The 22,005-nt window shown below is 36.1% G+C and overlaps 1 protein-coding gene across 1 annotated transcript in view; it reads left to right on the forward strand.

Annotated features, from left to right (window-relative positions):
* Window positions 1–22,005, forward strand: part of LOC110462694 (gamma-aminobutyric acid receptor alpha-like) — an 86,052-nt gene that overhangs the window by 34,360 nt on the left and 29,687 nt on the right. The window contains exons 2-4 of the mRNA XM_021516792.1: window positions 18,471–18,586; window positions 19,013–19,080; window positions 21,777–21,997. Coding sequence (XP_021372467.1) covers window positions 18,471–18,586; window positions 19,013–19,080; window positions 21,777–21,997 — 405 coding nt within the window. The remainder of the gene's footprint in view (window positions 1–18,470; window positions 18,587–19,012; window positions 19,081–21,776; window positions 21,998–22,005) is intronic.

Raw genomic sequence — 22,005 nt, forward strand, 5'->3', positions numbered from 1 at the left:
GGGTGCGACGTTGAGACAAGACTTCCCAACCAGTTTCGAAGTAAAGAGACGCTCTACTAGCAAAAGATGGCAGGCCGGTGACAATACGCGCCGCTTCTAACTGGAGTTTTTCAAGTTTATTTGCATCGGCAGTTGTACAACCGTCCCAAACTTCGCAACAGTATTCAAGCAGAGGGAGTATAAAAGTAAGATAAATTCTGTTTAATGTCTTGCGATTTAAAGTATATTTTAACTTGCGGAGAATTCCTATTTGTTTCGTAACAGTTTTACAAATGTTATCAATATGGTGAGTCCATTTACAGTTAGCATCTAGGAAAATGCCTAGATGTTTATGATGTTCGATAAAATCAATATTAACATTATTAAAAATGAGATTGACATCAAGCTCAGCATTGGTATTTGAAATTAGTAGCGCTTCAGTTTTATTAGGATTAAATTTAACAAGCCAATTTTCTGCCCAGTTATGAATTTTTTCAAGATCTCGGTTAGTAGTAGTTTCTAGTTCAATTGCGGAAGGAGAAGAGACGGATAGGGAAGTATCATCAGCAAAAAGACGGGAAGGGCTGACAAGGTTATCAGTTATATCGTTGATATACAAGAGAAAAAGAAGCGGACCTAAGACAGAGCCCTGGGGTACACCAGCATTAGTTGTTTTAGTATGAGAAGTAACATTGTGGATGAAGACTTGTTGATGGCGATTCTGTACATAATCGGATAGCCAGTCTAAAAGATTTCCATTTATTCCATAGCTTTTTAATTTGTGTACAAGACCTGCATGCCAAACCCGATCAAAAGCTTTGGAAATGTCGCAAAAAACAAGACAGGTATGATGACGGTTTTCTAGATTTATGCATACATTATGATAAATTTCAATTAGTTGATGTACTGTTGAGTGACCTGGCTGAAATCCAGATTGGTATTTATATAACAATGAATTTTCTAATAAATAATTATGCAGAAATTTTGTAATAACTTTTTCAAAAACTTTCCCTACAGTGCTTAATAAAGCTATTGGTCTATAATTACTGGGGCATTGTTTATCGCCTTTCTTAAAAATGGGCATGACTAAAGCTTTTTTCCAGGAATTGGGATAAATTCCTTGATCAAGAGACTTTCTGAATATAAGAAATAGCGGAAATGAAACATAAAGAGCTGTGTTTTTAAGCATTTGGTGACTAATTTTATCATATCCAACAGCTTTACCTAATTTAAGAGACTTAAGGATGTCAACAATATCAGCTTGTGTAAAAAATATATTATCTATGCGACTTTGGGTTCTCATATCAACTTGTGGTAAAGGTACACCTGAGTCGTCTATAGTAGAGATAGACACAAAATAGTCATTTAAAATATTAGCTTTTCGTTCATCATCTACTGCAGTAGAATTAGTAATAGGGTCTTTTAGAGGAGGTATAATGTAAGATACATCTGCACTTTTAGTTAATCTCCGAACCAGTTTCCAAAAATTCTTTTGATTAGTTTTTGCATAGTTATCTAAAAGTCCATTAATATCAGCATAAAAAAGTTCTCTTGTTCTACGTTTGAGATTGTTGACATGATTTCTATGTTTTTTAAATTTAGCTAAATTCTCTATAGAAAAAACTCTTTTTAATTTTTTATGCAATCTATTTCTAATTCTAATTTCACGACGTAGTTCAGTAGTAAACCACGGTTTATCATTTGGTCTAACAGTAATAACCTTAGTTGGAATACAAAGATGAGCATATTCCAAATACTTATCTGTAAAAATCGAACACATATCGTCGCATGTGTAAGCATTTCTAAATACGTATTGCCAATCGGTGTTTTGTAACAGGTTATTAAATTTAGGATAGTCAGCATTTTTATAACACCAAATCATGCGTTTAAATTTGTTAGTAAGAAAAATGTTTAGTTTAATTTCAACGAGAGTAGCGTCATGGTCCGAAATGTCCCTGTCAATTTCAATAACATCGGAAAAACCAACAACGCATGTATCGCTCACGAGCACGGGGTCAAGGAGCGAAGCACGTGTTTGGCCTACCCGAGTTGGTTGGTTTATTACATTAGAAAACAGATACGTGCGGATAATGTCGTTCAGTTTATGACGAGTCTCAACCAGTAGGTCAACGTTTATGTCACCAACTATAATGACATGTGGGTTTTCATCAAGTGCATTTTCAATGGAGTTTTCAAATTGTTCCCAAAATGGATTTACACAGTCATTTGGTCTATATACTGTACATAGAAGATACGAGGAGTTATTAAAAATAATTTCGACCCAGATGGCCTCACCTGATGGAAATTCTAAATCCAAACGCCGCTGGGCAGAAATTAAAGGCGAAATATAAACAACGACACCCCCACCCTGTGAGTATTCACGGTCTTTCCGGAAAGGATTATTATTAAAACCTGGAAGTGCTATTTCTTCGTCAGATATACTGTTGTCTAAGTGGGATTCCGTGATACATACTACGTGAAATTCGTCTGCAATATTTTCAAGGTGAGTTAGCTTATTTCGTAAACTACGTATATTTAAATGGAAAATTGTTAATTCATCGGAAGATACATCAGGCCCAGGGTTTTCATGTATGTCCATGCAAATCAATAATAAAAGATGGAGGATAAGGATGAAATTAGTGTTACTGAAATAGCTATGTATAACATAAAAGAGAATACTGTATTGTGTGGTCTTAAATGTAAGAAGAAGGATTTCAAATAGATTTATAAATTCATCAAATACGAAATTTAAATTAATTTTAAATATTGAAGATGAGCTCGAGTGGTTACAGTGTGTACGCATGTAGAAATTGCCGACCGCCACCCTGTGTGCTACTATATCGTTACCCATTATCAAGAACGGTCATGGTTGGGTGGCTATCGGCAAAGAACATACGCACGTGCGTATACACCTGTCCAACAGTACAAACGGGCTCGAGGTGAAGGTCACACAGAAGTAAACAAGAGGGAAGTGGGAAGAGAAGGGGGAATAGTAAACAGGAAAGGTAAATAAAAGAAATCATAGGTGGAGAACCGAAGGATGTTTCTGCTGCTATAAAGAAGAGTAAGAGTTAAAATGATTGTTAGATAGATAGACCGACAGATTATGATTATTTTGTATATAATGACAATGTATAGAAAAATGGGAAAACTATTTACATTTTCAGCATGGTATAACTATATGAATAGCATAGTCATTAATTATATACAAGTCAGCTTGGGACAAACAGATTATACAAATGTGTACAATTGGTACACAAACAACACAGGGTAGGGTACTATAGGTAGACACTTTAAATAGCTTATATTGACAAGGTAGACATAATCAGACTACGTAGGGTTACACATAGACCATATCATAGGTAAAACGAAAGAAGGCATGGGTAATCACGAAGGCATATTTTGGGGAGACACGTGAATCATACGGATATCAATCAAGACAGACTACCTGTTTTAGTGATAACAGTGAAAACAATATAGTTGTCTTCTGTGATATCAACCATCATAGGATACTTGATTTGAGATATCAATCATCACAGGATATCTGTAATTGTGGTTCTTGTCAATCAACACATGATAATTATTTGAAGATTCAAAACAGCACATATTACTTTTTTGGATATCAAACAATAAATGATACTTATTTTGGATATCAAGCAATAAATAATACTTGTTTTGGATATCAAACAATGAATAATACTTGTTTTGGATATCAAACAATGAATAATACTTGTTTTGGATAGCAAACAATAGATAATACAATGAATATTACTTGTTTTGGATAGCAAACAATAAATGATACTTCATTTTTGGATATCAAACAATGAATAATATTTGCTTAGATATCAAACAATGAATAATACCTGTTTTAGATATCGAACAATGAGTAATACTTGTTTTGGATAGCAAACAATGAATAATACTTGTTTTGGATATCAAACAATGAGTAATACTTGTTTTGGATATCAAACAATAAATGATACTTGTTTGGTTATCAAGCAATAAATAATACTTGTTTTAGATATCGATCCAATAAATAATACTTATTTCAGAAATCAAAACAATAACTGGTACTTGTTTTGGGTATTAAACAATAAATTATATTACTTTTAGATATCAAACAATAAATTATATCAGTTTTAGATATCAACCAAACATACTATTAGTTCTGATATCAAACAAATGATCCTTGTTTTGATATATCCAATAATAAATTATATTCGCTTCATTAAAGGACGAAATGTGGAATAGTCAGTATGCAATTATATATGACCAGTAAAACGTGTGCCTTTAATTATCCTTCAGGGAAGTATGCCGAATTGGACAGTAAGTAATATCAGAATACCGTACCATATATATTATATTCCGCAAACATATCAACAATTTACCAACAGCACACATGAACCAATGTTTGCAGAAGTCTGCATGAATGATAAAAGATTCTGGAATAAACACTTTTTTTTCAATATTTGTACATGATACTAACTATGTGTTCCTGCTTATGAACACGAAATGTGTAGATTAGGTAATTATACAGACTTTTCTTTTAGAGAACGTCATTAAGGATTACATATCTACATAGGATGACCAGATATAGGTTGGAAAAATAGTATAGTATAGTTCTAGCTATACGAGTAATCTGTCCGAGGTTTAAACCTACACTTTCATTGATAAAATAAAAAAGTGGAACTTACATCAGTTCATCAGTAGCTTACCATAATGACAACGTTGATGGACAAAAGCACAGTTCATAAATATTTAAAGTCGTCAAATATTTAACCGGTATAGTCAGGGTTTTCCATCAAGTCAAGTTTGGCCCATCGACGTGAAGAAAACAACAACATATTACAAATAAATCGGCATGTTCAGTCTACCTTACTATGGTAGCAACATTGTGTTAGTTAGTCATTTGTGTTAATCGATGCTTACTTTGTTGACATCAACCATTTACGTCATAGTTGACTGAACAACTGCAAAAATGAAATTCCAAAATCAAATTCCATGCCACACTTTATCTACAATTCTTTCACAGACACATTTTTTTGTTTAATAAAACATAGTCTATATAGGTGTATTATTATTGATAATAAAAAGACAAACTATACTTAATATAACAAACATACAATGATATTCTGAGAAAACTTATAGTGCTTTTATAGGTGGATATTGCACCTGTACATCACGAGTGTAATTAAGCAATAAACTGCATAGATGTGGCAGACCAACTGGTATAATTGCCACATGTGTCAGTTATACCAGTTGGTCTGCCACATCTATGCAGTTTATTGCTTATATTTATATTTCCGTAACGAGAATTCGCAAAAAAAAAAGTAGCAATAGTGTAGTTCGTGGAGGTGGCGGTAATGTAGTTCGTGGAGGTGGCGGTAGTGTAGCTCGTGGGAGTAGCAATAGTGTAGTTCGTGGAGGTGGCGTTAATGTAGTTCGTGGAGGTGGCGGTAGTGTAGTTCATGGAGGTGGCGGTAATGTAGTTCATGGAGGTGGCGGTAGTGTAGTTCGTGGAGGTGGCGGTAGTGTAGTTCGTGGAGGTGGCGGTAATGTAGTTCATGGAGGTGGCGGTAATGTAGTTCATGGAGGTGGCGGTAGTGTAGTTCGTGGAGGTGGCGGTAGTGTAGTTCGTGGAGGTGGCGGTAATGTAGTTCATGGAGGTGGCGGTAATGTAGTTCATGGAGGTGGCGGTAGTGTAGTTCGTGGAGGTGGCGGTAGTGTAGTTCGTGGAGGTGGCGGTAATGTAGTTCATGGAGGTGGTGGTAATGTAGTTCGTGGATGTGGCGATAGTGTAGTTCGTGAAGGGTGTGGAAGTGTAGTTCGAGGAGGTGACTGTAATGTCGTTCGAGAAGGTGGCGATAGTGTAGTTCGTGGAGGTGGCGATAGTATAGTTCGTGAAGGGTGTGGAAGTGTAGTTCGAGGAGGTGGCGATAGTATAGTTCGAGAAGGTGGCGATAGTGAAGTTCGTGGAGGTGGTGAAAGTGTAGTTCGTGGAGGTCGCCGTAGTGCAGTTTGCGAAGGTGGCGGTAATGTAGGTCGCGGAGGTGGCGGTAGTGTAGTTCATAGATATGGCGGTAATGTAGTTCGTGGAGGAGGCTGTATTGTAGTTCTTGGGGGTGGCGATAGTGAAGTTCGTGGGGGTGGCTGTAGTGTAGTTCGTTGATCTGGCTTTAAGGTAGTTCGTATAGGTGGCGGCAATGTAGTTCGTGGAGGTATTGGTAGTGTAGCTCGTGGGAGAAGCAATAGTGTAGTTCGTAGAGGTGGCGGTAATGTAGTTCGTTGAGGTGGCGATAGTGTAGTTCGCGATGGTGACGGTGCTGTAGTTCGTGCAAGTGGTTGTTATGTAGTTCGAGGAGGTGGCGGTAGTGTAGTTCGTTGAGGTGGTGGTAGTGTAGTTCGTGGAGGAGGTGGCAACAGTGTAGTTCTTGGAAGTGGCAGCTATGTAATTCGAGGAGGTTGCGGTAGTATAGTTCGTGGTGGTGGCGGTAGTGTAGTGGTTATACTTGCTTTTAAGACTCGGCCTGACGATTTGGTATCGTAGAAGGTGAGTTCGATCTTATAACAGGGCATGAGGCATCATACTGTCTTTGTGGTATTTGTTTCTATGTTAAAAATCAATTTGATAAGAACAGCATAAATGTAAATAAGTTTGTAAATCTGAATGTTTCATATATGAAACACATTCAATGTGTTATCCGGTGTGCATACATACCACGCGGGATTGAGTTCGGGATTGAGCCATTGAGTTAAAGAGAAGACATTTCCAACAACTCTATCTCGTTGATGGAAATAATGCATTCACGCTACTCATCGTTATGTGCCTCTTCCGAGTCGAGTTCATTGTTCTCATTCTCGTTCCAGTGATTTTATTCAGTGTCAACTCTTGCCAATGGTCGTTTCCCAATAGTGTTGTCCCTATTATGTGTTTCCTCAAGATCATCATTCGGCTTCCATGTGATTGGGCTGCCGGCTTTACACAGGAATCAAAGGAATGCGATGTGCTTTCGTTTGCCCTTTCTGTTGTTCGGAAACGGAAACCTCAGACTAATACATAAAATGATACCTTGTTTTATGTATATAGATTATAAACGATTTGTGTGTTATGGTTTTCGTTGAACAATGTTTTTGTTGCGGCATTGGAAGACAAATTGTCTGAAGTTGATCAACGCTGGGAAATACTTTGGCCCGTTCCATTGACGAGACACACTAGCATTGAGCGGGGCTATAGTGAACGCGGCGAGTAATAGATTTCTGGATACCGATGTGTTCGCTTAATAACAACGCCTCTCCGATGATATTACCATGCGAATTAAAAGGAGAGTTTGTCAATGTCAGACCCACGAATAAAACAAATTTCTATGAATGTCTTCGTGCATTTTTTAACGAAATCAATATAATGATACTTTAGTTGTAATGTTAGGTTATGGGAGAGAAAATGGGCAGAAAAAAAGGCCGTTCTTAAATGTGTCTTTACTCAATCGGTAGTCAGCATTACAAATACGAGAACCAACAAACGCCTTAAGTTTGGAACTCTACAACAAAATCATTAAATGTTTTTCTTTTTGTCTTCCTTAAGATCACTTTCGTTGATGGAAAATCATTGGAAAGCACAGTCGCCTTGAAGTTGTTTTTATTAAATTGCAGTTCTTCAAGTTTCCTATTCCAAATTGGGTTTGCTAAACAGGACACGAAATCGTTCAGAAATGTGGATTTTTTTCCAAATCGAGATCGAATAATGCATTCACGTCTTGTTGAGGCATGAAGTTCCATTTATTGTGACTTCGATGTGAATTTCTTTCGTACAACATGTGCACAGTCTACACTCCGGTGTTGTGTACATGTTGCAGTAGAAGAGACCTGACGGGACATCTAATGACGCCAAATCTACGATGTCTTAAGAACATGTGTACTGTTTCAAGACACTAATACCCAGACACAGCTCCAATATTCAGAGAAACGCATGTCGTCACTGTTAACATATTTATATCATGAGTTCTTTATATACAGGAAATGATATATATTATATGCATATCAACATAACAAGTATGATATGCCTGTAACTGTTATTATACATAATAATCTATATAAACGAATGTCATGTACGGTTCAGTATACATAATTATCTTCATAAGGAGTTACATATACCGGTAATTATACATATTTATCTACATAATGAGTACCATATACCGGTACTTATACATATTTATCTTCATAACGAGTACCATATACCGGTAATTATACATATTTATCTTCATAACGTGTACCACATACCGGTTATTATACATATATATATACATAACGAGTACCATATACCGGTAATTATACATAATTATCGTCATAACGAGTACCATATACCGGTAATTATACATATATATCTACATAACGAGTACCATATACCAGTAATTATACATATTTATCTTCATAACGTGTACATGTACCATATACCGGTAATTATACATATTTTACTACATAACGAGTACCATATACCGGTAATTATACATTTATATCTACATAACGAGTTCCATTTACTGGTAAATATACATATATATTTACATAACGAGTACCATATACCGGTAAATATACATACATATCTACATAACGAGTACCATATACCGGTAATTATACATATATATCTACATAACGAGTACCATATACCGGTAATTATATATATATATCTACATAACGAGTACCATATACCGGTAATTATACATATTTATCTTCAAAACGAGTACCATATACCGGTTATTATACATATTTACTACAAAACGAGTACTATATACCGGTAATTATACATAATTATCTACATAACGAGTACCATATACCGGTAATTATACATATTTATCTTCATAACGTGTACCATATACCGGTAATTATACATGTTTATCCACATAACGTATACCATATACCGGTAATTATACATAATTATCTACATAACGAGTACCATATACCGGTAATTATACATATTTATCTTCATAACCTGTACCATATACCGGTAATTATACATGTTTATCCACATAACGTATACCATATACCGGTAATTATACATATATATCTACATAAAGAGTACCATATACCGGAAATTATATATATATCTACATAACGAGTACCATATACCGGTAATTATACATATTTATCTTCATAACGAGTACCATATACCGGTAATTATACATATTTACTACAAAACGAGTACTATATACCGGTAATTATACATTATTATTTACATAACGAGTACCATATACCGGTAATTATACATAATTATCGTCATAGCGAGTACCATATACCGGTAATTATACATATATATCTACATAACGAGTACCATATATCGGTAATTATACATATTTATCGACATAACGTGTACAATATTCCGGTAATTATACATATTTATCGACATAACGATAACCATATAACGGTAATTATACATATTAATCTGCATAACGAGTACCATATACCGGTAATTATACATATATATCTACATAACGAGTATTAATGTATACTACAATTTACATTGATACGGCCAGTGTATACAAGGTAAACGAACAAAATACTTTCGGTATCAATAGGCCTATAGTCGGAAAACATTCTGGGTTCGTTAGCATTTATAATTTAGCAATATAGGTCATCGCAAAAAAAATTAATGCAACTTGACAAGTTATGACAATATAAATTTATTAAAAGATGTGTAGGTGCCACACAATTATTGTAAGCGCCATTCCAGATAAGAAATTACCAAATGTATCAACGTCATCACACAGGGGATCGGTTTCGAGATTTTGAGTTATGCATAACATCAGTGAAAAACCACAACACTAAAATTCAGCATTTCTAAAACCTTTTAAAAGTCGCGGATATCGACAAGGTTTTAGAATGTGTATAAATACCTTTTTAAGTGTTGTGGTTTTTCAGTGATGTCATCCATTACTCAAAATCACAAAACCGAGCCCCTGTGAACGCCGTCTGCTAGCGATGATAATCTGACCGATCAGACATGGAATCTATTTCAAAAGAAATGTCCTTGGAAACGTTATCACCTACTGAAAGGACCACTGTAATTAAACATTTCCGAGTATATATGCTTCTGAAAATAACGTAATATTCCGGTCGAAGGAAACATACGCGTTTCCAAGGAAACAATCAAGTCCGTTCAGCGCCGCATCACTTCAAAATACATGTAATCTATCAATGCGCAAAAAAACAGCTTTAATTTTAAACTAGCAGAAGTTATGCAATTATTAACAATTTTTCAACATATACACACTCATATGAAATAAATAATAAAGTTAAGTCTGTGTTCAAACCATTTTATGTGCGTGTGGTTTTCAATGACACGAGGGACTATATTATTTCTTCTGGAAACGTCGGCTGTTCTGGGATTTGAACTTACTGACGTTGCACTGATATGATAAGCGGGAAATTTAAACGTATGTTTGCTTCAATTACTATACAAAACAAACTATATACATCTAAATGTAAATATAAGCATTGAACTGTTACCAGATGCAGTATACAGTCAATATGAATGCAATTTGGGTGATAGATAAATAATCATGTCGCCCTGACGGGCGACTTTCTATTTATCTGTCATCCCAAATTGCATTCATATCGCCTGTATACTGCATCTGGTAACAGTTCAATGCTTAATTATACATATTTATCTACATAACGTGTACACCATATACCGGTAATAATACATATGTCTCTTCATAACGAGTACCATATACCTGTAATTATACATATTTATCTACATAACGAGTACCATATACCGGTAATAATACATAATTATCTTCATAACTAAATAAAGAGTAACATATACCGTTATTAATACATATTTTTCTTTATAACGAGTACCATATACCGGTAATTATGCATAAATAGCTGCATAACGTGTACCACATACCGGTAATTATACATATATATCATTTTTCTTAAAAAAGTCCGCAAGGCTTTTCTGGATTTATTTATTATTATGGCAGATGTGCAGGAATCCTTACCATCCTTTCCTTTCAATCTGCCAGACATTGTACGTTATCATGAGTATTAATCATAGATTCATATATAAATATAGTACTAGGAGTTGGTAACCATCAACGAATACATACATATATACATATCTTGACTAACGTAACTGACCCATGCTGCGTATTGTTCTTCTGCGACCAGCTTCATTTTTCAATCTATTCTCTATTACTAGATCATCTGAGTTAAAGTATGTCTTGTATGAGGCTTGTTACATGTATAATCCCTACGTTAAATCAATGAATTGTGTCAGCTTGTATTGAAGTCAATGTCCTATTTTTATGCAAACATATATAAATGTATTTGTCTTATCCCACTATCTTGTTTGGTAATTATTCATCAGAGGGTCCTTGTCACAAGATACCGTTCCCTCTAAGGGATAGAGAGAAGGGATAGCATATTTGATAAGCTGATGGAGAGGTGAGTTAACGAGATCATTGGCCTTGGCATATACAATATACATTACCCCTTAAACAAAACTTCCTGGTTTAGTTTCCCTAGAGCGCGTTACACACGACAGAGCCGAAATCTTCGTAGACCTATTCGACAAAGAATCAGGCTGAATATTCAATTTTGTTAGAATGCAGTCGCAGTTCGGGTTTCTTAAGGAACTGCTTTCGGAGCACAAACAAGATAAGAGACACTACTTTACAAGGCTTCTTGTTTAGAAGTAACCATTCACAACTTTATTTATTCAAATTAAATATGTACGATCCCTTGCTTCACAATTTTAATGTTTATTCAAAGTAAGCTTCCTGGTAACTTGACACTTGAGATACGAAACAAAATAACGATCAATATACCAGGACAACATGCAAAGGGGAAAGTATACGACCGTACCAAAACACAAGGACACAATTTACCACAGCTTCAACAAACAAAAACAAAATATAACACAGCGTCAACACACAACGACAAAATAAAGCACAGCGTCGTCAACACACAACGACAAAATATAGCACAGCGTCGTCAACACACAACGACAAAATATAACACATCGTCAACACACAACGACAAAGTATACTACAGCGTCAACATACTAGGAGAAATTATAGCACAGCGTCAACACACAACGACAAAATATACCACAGCGTCAACAAACAAGGCCAAATTATAGCACAGCGTCAACACACAAGGACAAAATATACCAGTGTCAACACACAAGGACAAAATATACCACAGTGTCAACACACAAGGACATGATATTCCACAGTGTCAACACACAAGAACAAAATATACCACAGCGTCAACAAACAAGGCCAATCTATAGCACAGCGTCAACACACAAGGACAAAATATACCAGTGTCAACACACAAGGACAAAATATACCACAGTGTCAACACACAAGGACATAATATACCACAGTGTCAACACACAAGAACAATATATACCACAGCGTCAACAGTCAACACACAAGGCCAAGATATACCACAGCGTCAACACACAAGGCCAAGATATAACACAGCGTCAACCCACAAGGACAAGATATAACACAGCGTCAACTCACAAGGACAAGATATACCACAGCGTCAACACACAAGGACAATATATAGCACAGCATCAACACACAAGGACAAGATATAGCACAGCGTCAACACACACAGAAAGAATATAGCACAGCGTCATCATATTATGACAAAATATACCACATCAATACATAAGGACAAATACACAATCACGTAAACATAACTAGACAACGTATACCGAAGCATTAACACACAAGGACAAAATTAAAACGCGATGTCGATACGGATATACCTTATCAATAACGGTTGAGAAATTAGGACAAAAGAAAAAAACCTAGTAACTCCAGATCTGAAATGGAGGCGACATTGTTGTACTGATGCCGTGCTTTCTCAAGTAAAATCTAGAGTGTTGTGATCGAGAACAATCTATAGGATTAGAATAAGGTTAACATTGAATCACAATAGATTCAACGTGTTGCCACACTTAACAGGTGCAAAGAAGCATATCCCTTGGTTTGAGATTTTTCTTTCTTCACCGAAGTGTGGTGACGTCAAATAATTGTCATCACATGGGGAATCCTCCCCTTAGCTTATTCTAAACCAGAACATTTGTCCTTGATAAGAATTATAAATTAAAAGGATCCTTCCCTACCGTGAGTGTAGGATAGGAATCTCCACCCGAGGAGAATATACCTGACTCCCTAACTCGTGGCTTTGTCGAAGCTAGACAATCAAGAATCTCCACCCGAGGAGAATATACCTGACTCCCTGACTCGTGGCTTTGTCGAAGTTAGACAATCAAGAATCTCCACCCGAGGAGAATATACCTGACTCCCTAACTCGTGGCTTTGTCGAAGCTAGACAATCAAGAATCTCCACCCGAGGAGAATATACCTGACTCCCTAACTCGTGGCTTTGTCGAGGTTAGACAATCAAGAATCTCCACCCGAGGAAAATATACCTGACTCCCTAACTCGTGGTTTTGTCGAGGTTAGACAATCAAGAATCTCCTCCGATTATAGGGATTTCTCTGTCCTACCATCCAGATAGGGAATGATCCTTTTTTTCTCTCCCAATTTCCCCAAAAAAAAACAATTTCATCTTAATGAAACACACATGTACTACATGTTCCAACTCCTATCCCTATAATTTTGCATTAGCAGTACTATTTATTTATTGGTCGAATTCCATTAATTGCTCATATTGCTCAATATTTTGTTTTGTCAGTTTGACCCCTGAACTCAAACTTTTGGCTTTGTAACTTCCATCTTCAAATTCATCACATATTAAATAGGTTAGGAATATGTGTTACAGTACCAAATCCTACTAAAAATGCCGCTTTCATTTTAATACGATGTCTTTTCAGAAATGTGGCCTGGTCTAATCAATCAAAAATTGAAACATACATGTGATGTAATATCTAATAATGTGGAACTGTACTTGCTCATTAACGACCCTGATTACGATAAAATAATGCAAATATTACACATCACACAGTACTACCTCAAAGTCAACACTTCTTCTTTCTTGTAACACAGATAGTCTGTTGAAATATAATTTTCGCAAACTCAGCGAAGAGATCGCCAAACAAAACTTGATCATGTGGAAAATATCCTCAGGTGTATTGAAGGGACCATTGGGTAGTACGTCTAACAATCAGAATCGTGAAGGAAGGAAGGAAGTTTGGTAGTGACGCTAGTAAGACAACGAAATGACATAGAATCGTGTCGTTCACAGCACCACGTTCTATCCCTCTATTTAGATGCCCTTATCCATCTATATGTTGACATCACCAGAACTATCTAGAATATCTCCTATCCATTAACGTAACCATCAAACTAGGCTGATATAAGTGCAAATGATCAAAGGACTAAGAAGTTTCATTACATTCGTGTATCACATCTACTGACATGAAAGTTTATTAGAATGCCAGGAGTTACGTAAATCCAGACATCGTATTGAATAGCTGGAATAACTCGGGGTAATTATGTTTCTTTCCAGTCGTTTTATTGATGTTTTTGTTTGAAAATAGATTCTGCAACGACTTCACATACAAACAGATAAGTGGATATTCTGTAGCCTGGAATAAAACGTTAAGATTGATATATTGCTGGGTTATTCCTTAGGCCTGTCATCCACCACTGAGGTTACTCCGGTCACACTGCTTTATACAGGTTGTTACGTGCACAGCTTGTTACCGCTCATAGCATAGTGTCAATTGATAGCGTCTAATGTGCTAGCTTTACGTAATTGTTACGGATCAGGGGTCACGTGGTTTGTATTGACGAATGCATTCGGTTGATAGAAGACCGACCTTCCACTGTGTGTGCTTATATTGACAGTTGCCACTGATGTATCGGCTGGTGTGTAGACTATACAACTATATAAGACATGATATATAGCCGCGATTGAACGCAGGAAAAGGCAAATTTGCTCTAAGTTATAGAAACACCCAATTATGATTAAATAAGGAGTGTTTCTACGATTCGTTATTGTGAACGATCCAGATAAACACATTGTAACTGATTTTTCTTGTTTTGTGGAGATAAAAACACAAGAGAATACCTAATTGTCAGCAAAACGTTAATTCGAACTCAAAATCTATAACACTAGGGCAACATATGAGCAAATCAAAGACTTCCAAGGAAACCCCTAAAAAAGTACAGGTGTGTGCGTAGTTATGCTTCATCGACTTCACAAGCCATGTAAGTATATGTCAAACAATGGTAATGTCAAGTCCTCATTGCGAGAACCGGGCAGTAACAACGAAAGATGAAGGCACAGTAATGGGCGTAATCAAAATCACTCAACTCATATCACAAAAAAACATGGCATCTGTTTCAATAAGACAATGACGGATAACATTAAACTTATCAATAGTATTTAACAACCGGTAGGCTTAGAAACCATTTACTGTATTTTTTTACATTGTGATATTTTCAGAAAGCATGATATTTTGAGAAACGTCTTGAATACCTACTCAATTGTGACATGTAAACACAGAAGGTTGGGGAAGTAGAGATGTGCTCTAATCATGGTATTTTGAGAAACGTCTTGAATACCTAGTCGACTGTGACATGTTAACACAGTAGGCTGGGGAAGTAGAGATGTGCTCTAATCATGGTATTTTGAGAAACGTCTTGAATACCTAGTCGACTGTAACATGAAAACACGTTAGGGTAATAGAGATATGCTTTTCAAGAAAGTGAAAATCCACGATAGGAAAATCGAAATCCCCACGCTTATCGTACAAAATAGCAGTAAGCCGTCACTGTTGATCGTGGTCGCGGTAGCCAAGTGGTTAAGGTGTCTGAGATTCTGCTACCACTAGCCCTCCACCACTGGGTCGCGGGTTCGAGACCTACGTGGGGCAGTCACCAGGTACCTTCAGTAGGTAAATAACCATAGCTGTTTATAGGACGTAAGAGACAAGCAAACATTTTAGCGGTAAGCCGTCTCTGTTGGTCGTGCTGTAAGTACAAATCGAGGAAAGTTGCTGAAGTAGAAAAGTATCGTGGTATCGTTGGATTTAAGCTCAGGAAGGTATCTACGATTGATGTGGCCTGTAGATATATTTTGTTATTTAAAGAAGGAACATCGTCGATATATCTGAATGTGAAGTTGAAGGGTATGGCCACTATTTTTACAATTCCGGATAAACAAACTTTTCAATAAATTCAATCACAATTTCGTCTTTAGTTTATTTTATTTTGGTCTGTTCACAATATGTTATTTAAATAGCTTACGTATATTTATATAGCCGTTTGCCTTTCTTTGATGGTAAAAAAACTAATAAAACCTAGTAATAAGAGAACGAAGGTGTTTTTACAGGTTGCTGTGAGATATTGAGCGTGAAGAGGGAAAAAGTCAAAAGTTCTGATAGGAACATGATTTGGAAAGGAGATTCAAGATTGATCCAGACTTGATTCCTATTACAGATTTATAAGTTTCAACATTACAACAACAGTCATCTTCCCTTTCCCGTTTGTAATAGTCGCATACTTGCGTGTACAATCCTGACGATTGATATATGTAGTGCACGAGAACACTGTTTTGAACATGTTTTCATATGACCTTACATGTAGCTGTTGCGAAGACGTTATACCCTGCATATTTAAAAAAATACTTCTAACTTAATAACGGATATTTTATGTGCGCAGACGTCTGAAACATGGGTGTTTACATTCGCGAGCTGAATCTGTTCATTTAATTTAAATATTTATACCACTTGCCTCAAAGTTGTCCCTAACAACATTTACAGATCGCTAAACGAACATCCATTCACAATAAAACAAATGGTATGAAATCAATTACGTCCACTAGTGTCGATGCGTGATTTGCTGTGCAATCATTAATGCCTACCAAGAGCTCTTTAGCAGTAAAAGTGTTATGTAAGAAATCTGAAATTTAAACGATGGATATTCATTAATACTTCAGAAGGCGTGTGAGATGTTGACATATTCAATCAATGGAACAAAAACGCAATGACCTAACTTCCTATAAACATCATTAAAGTACGGTAGCGAGGTGGCACGATGATCGATTAAGGTACGTCTATCAAAATAAATCGTGTCACGGCAGGATCTTTAAGTACATGATTAATCCTCACAGCTTGTTGATGCTTTTCCTCCGCGCTTTAATAATCCACATATCCTTAGCGAACCCGTTTTTTCATTGACACACCGAAGAAGATACTGATGATAGCGAGCATCGTTACCATTAAAACAGCATTGCCTCCACCATTGAAGGATTTTCTGACATCGATGATAGTTTATTGTTTTCTTTAGTAATGTACAATGGCGGATAACAATGATGCCCACGGTGAACGATGAATGAGGTAATCTAAGAATATCGAGTTGACCTTCCGCACTGATATTGAATTCCGACCATTCTTAACCGTTATCAATAAAAACAGATATTGGGTAGCATGCTTTAAATGATTAAAATTTTAAATTGGGCTTCTGATCAATTGAAAACGAGAGATGAATCTTAAAACATTTTCTGTTGCATTCTTGGTCCAGTTAGTTGACCTCAGAAAATGGCTTAGGCCTACCAAGTTTCGAACAGTTGACTATTTGTAGCTATTTACTTACATTGTATAATTGTTGTTTGTTGCAGCATCTATGCGCTAATCAGAAGATCAAAATCATTTGTGTTTACACTCAGAATATAGACGTGATTTAATCCATGGTTTGCTTAAAGTTGGCGACAGATTTGTTCTCTCAATAAGGATGTGCACTTGAAAGAAATCGGAAATACTTGTAACTTTTTTGAACAAGAGTGTGTTAAAACAGTCATTGCCTCCGATGAATTCTAAATGACAAATATTATAACCATCACATAGCCACACAACAATTATAATTGTTTAATCGCTGAATGCTCTCTCATGGAATTTTTACCGAGTGACCTTCGAATTGATTTGTTGTCACGTTTGAATGCATACCTACCCATTACTTCCTTCCAATGTCTAAGATTTTCTATGTTTCTCCTTGTAGTCAAAACTTATATCATTTAAATAAACTTCTCTTCTGCAACGTTAAACATGTTTTAAATCACAACTTCTATGTAAATAGTTATTGCTTCTTGGCATATACGTACATAGAGTTCATGCTTTTTAATGGAAGAATATTTTTGCCTGAAATATGCTTTCTGTGAGTTAATGCTACGTTTATGATAATTCAGTATGCATGTTACATAAAACTATCACATGCATTTTACTAACATTGCAAAGGTATGGGAGATTGGTCTTCGGCTGAACATATATCGTATCCTTTAGTAATAGTAGTAAAAGGGCGTGTATTTATGATAGAGACAATTGGTAGTTTCCTTGTAACAATGCTGATAAGTTTACTCTCCCAGCAGGTGTGTAATTATGATTATGACAGTGGATACTTTCTACCTTTAAAGATGACAACGAGATTGTTTTTCAAACAGGTGTGTGTTTATGATAGAGACATTGGGTACTTCTATCTGTAATGCTGACAATGAGTTTGTTCTCCAAACAGGTGTGTGTTTATGATAGAGACAGTAGATAACGCCGCTATTGGAACCGACAACATATCGGCCGTCCTTGACGACCTACTGGTTGACTACGACAAGAAACTCCGGCCCGGATTTGGAGGTAGGAACTCTAACAGTTTGTATGTGATGCAGGACAAAATATGTCTAGAGTCAGTATAAACAATCCCTTATCTCTGTTTATCCAATGTAAGTGGTTCCAACTGTATTTCTTGTAATAACGGATGTTCAGAGTTATTCAGGAACTAACACCAATATCTTATCATAAGTTAAGCTGTATTTGTTCATGTTTTTTAGAATACATTTATTAAGCAAAGTAGTAATAACATTTTGTCACATCGTCAATATAAAAAGAAAAGAACATAATTGAAATTTTAATTAGAAGACCAAACTGCAAACGAAAAACCGGCGACAACTCATGCCATTATTCATATGTAAAAATGTTCTTATTGAACTAAACAAAGCTCAGTGTCTCCGAGGGTTTTATGGTCTACATGGTATAGACATGTGATTGATTCTATTTGAACAGGCGATCCTCTGGAGGTCCAGATAGACATATTGCTTCGCTCTATGGGTCCGATATCCGAGAGAGATATGGTAAGTATGATCTGATCGAAAAAGATGTATTTCAAATTTATATCACAAGCAAGGAAAATCTAGACAGCAGCAGATATTGACCTTATGTTAACTCACTTTACAACCTAACGAATATCGTGGGATGCCAATGTTAAATGTTAAAGCTATTTGCAGATTGACAGGTTTGATTAGAGGGTCCTCCGGGGTATTGACAGGATTCCTTACTTTTGGAAACTATGCATACTGTACAATTCATATAGACACTGTTCTCGAAGCATGTTTTGTCGTCATAGCCTGATATAAAATAAGGTTAACGAAACTCTATATTACGATTAAATGCAAGAGAACCTTGTGTTAGTGTTGTAGGGACAAAACCATATACATGTTTTGCATTGTGAGACACTTAATGTACGTAATAAAAGGATATGGTATACTCTTTTATATTTCATCAATACACAATTATTTTGCTCGTATTTCTTATCTTTTATTTTTTTAAATACCATAAAATGAAAAATCGAAGTATTATCTAAAACAAGTTTCATTTGAATATTTATATATCATTCGTCGTAATGGTTGTTTGTTCATTTTCAATAAAAGTATGTTATAATGACGCCGTTACCCGTCTTGACCGGTCAAGTGAGTTATTTCGGGCGTTCTATATAAAAGCCATTGTGACGATATCAATATCAACAACCATAATGATGCACGTGTCAGCGTTCCGACTCGTACAGAAACCTTAACGTTACTCGAGAGAAATATTGACGAATTCTTAATGCTACATTTAACACGGGAAAATAATTTATTGAAAATGTAGCCAAGTGCGAAATGATATTGGTTTTACTTGTGAATAGTGGCAACAGGCAGGAAAAGCATAGGACTTCGATTTGGTGAGAGAAAGCCATCACTCCTTTTCTGATGGTAACTTCTCGCAAACCCATTTTTTGGAACAAAGGCGTAGTAAGAAGCCAGCTTTTGAGTTGCGTATTTTCCTTCTGACTGCATATTTTATTTGATTAATTCTGTCTAGGGTCAGGCGAGGTATACTAACACCGGCATTGATAAATCAGTCAATTGGCATGGCTCATATACACACTTACTTCTATTCATGAATATGACGGCGTACAATGCTTGCCTTGTATATTGATTGGCGACTTGACTCATGCTTACCTCCCCTTCTCAGCCTCGCTTTTAATGTCACATCGGATCACGATATTAAGAAACGAGGTACAACGATAAAAATAGTTGCTTTATTTCCATGTATTGGTTTCGTCTAGTAACGAAATCGTATTCATAATTTATCCGTACAGTCTAGTGATTATATCCCTTGTGTGTATGATGTCAGCTTGTGACATTTCATTTCAAACAAGGTGGGTGACGTAATGTCATGACCTTGTCGTCTGGTGACTATCCCGAAGTGAACGTCGCTTAAGTGTGACGTTTCAGCTGAAACAGGATAGCCGGTGCATTCCAAGACTTTATCGTCTGTTACTCGTTTTGGTACAAACGTCTTTGCAAAGTCAGATTAACAAGATAATATACTTTTCGCCAGATTTAAAAACGGGCTCTCAGACTCAATTAAATCGAAAACAATGCTTCGGAACAAGCTCAGAGGAAACAAAGCAATTAATCGTCAATATCAACAAGTCTTTTTCCAAAAATAACCGTTATAGGTTTCCTCACTCCCGACTCATTGGATAAATTGCGAGGAGTTTGAAAAAGTTTGGTTACTCACAAGTAGATTACACCCTAGACGTTATTTCATAGGTCAATCTTTAATTATGACGTCACTTAACTATGTTTTACGACTTCATCTTCCATTGTAACGTTATATGTCATGGCAACTGTCTCCCCAATCGGAAACAGGAATAATATATGCCAAACAGGAAATATAAGGTTTTCTAGACATAATATCTGAACGTTATGAAAGAAGGCCCCTATACTCGTGATTACTGATTATCATATGTGTCTAGCTCTCGTTATTCAATTTTCAAATGTTAAAGACACAAACCTTTTATCTTTATGAATTTGAAAATTCTGATTCGTTTTAGATAATCATGATAACCAACCATCACTCGTTGGAAACATCTATGTCACTGATATATCGTCCCTTATCTACTTAGCAAAACATAGAAGTACAACACAATTATGAGTAGAGATAGGCAATTATCGCAAACTTTATTTAAACTGACATCGATCCTCCCGTGCTTTCTTGACAACTCACTATAAGCTTACAAAAATAACAAAAATAACTTAAGTTGAAAATTATATGAACCTGTAACCTATATATGCATTGATCTGTTTGTCCATTGACAAAGAAAATAACAAAAAAAAAATTGCCGAGTCTTAAAAAGCATAAAACAAAAGTGAAAAGAAGTGTTATAAGTTTAAGCCAGTTTGAGAACTTTTAAATAAAACGTTATTATTAAATCTTGACTACACTTTCGGAGAAGGTGAATATAACTTTCAAACCCTAGTTTAAAGAAAATAACGAAACAAATTTTGAAATTCAAAAAAACTTCACAAGATCCATCCAGGTGAATGATGTCCTGATAACACATCCTCTGATTACCTGGCTTCGCTCTCATTCCACCACCTGCCATATAATAATTCCCCTGTTTACTAAGCCTCACTCTGAAAAACAAGAAGAAGTGCATGTTATGGTCCTGAGAGAACTATCACTTCCCCTAAGCTTCCTAACATGATGTTACGTGTTTAAGGTGTACACAATGGATATCTACTTCCGGCAAAGATGGATGGATGAACGCCTTGCAACGAATACCTCGATTGAGAATATATCAGTCAGTATCAAACTGCTGGAGAAGATCTGGTACCCCGATACTGTGTTCTTCAACGGGAGGAAGTCTTCTCTCCACCTTATTCCCACCCCAAACAGGTTCATACGGATAGGCAATAACGGGTCAATGTATCTGTCACAAAGGTGAGTCC

Source organism: Mizuhopecten yessoensis, unplaced genomic scaffold, assembly GCF_002113885.1.
Source record: "Mizuhopecten yessoensis strain PY_sf001 unplaced genomic scaffold, ASM211388v2 scaffold10821, whole genome shotgun sequence".
Classification (NCBI taxonomy): Eukaryota; Metazoa; Mollusca; class Bivalvia; order Pectinida; family Pectinidae; genus Mizuhopecten; species Mizuhopecten yessoensis.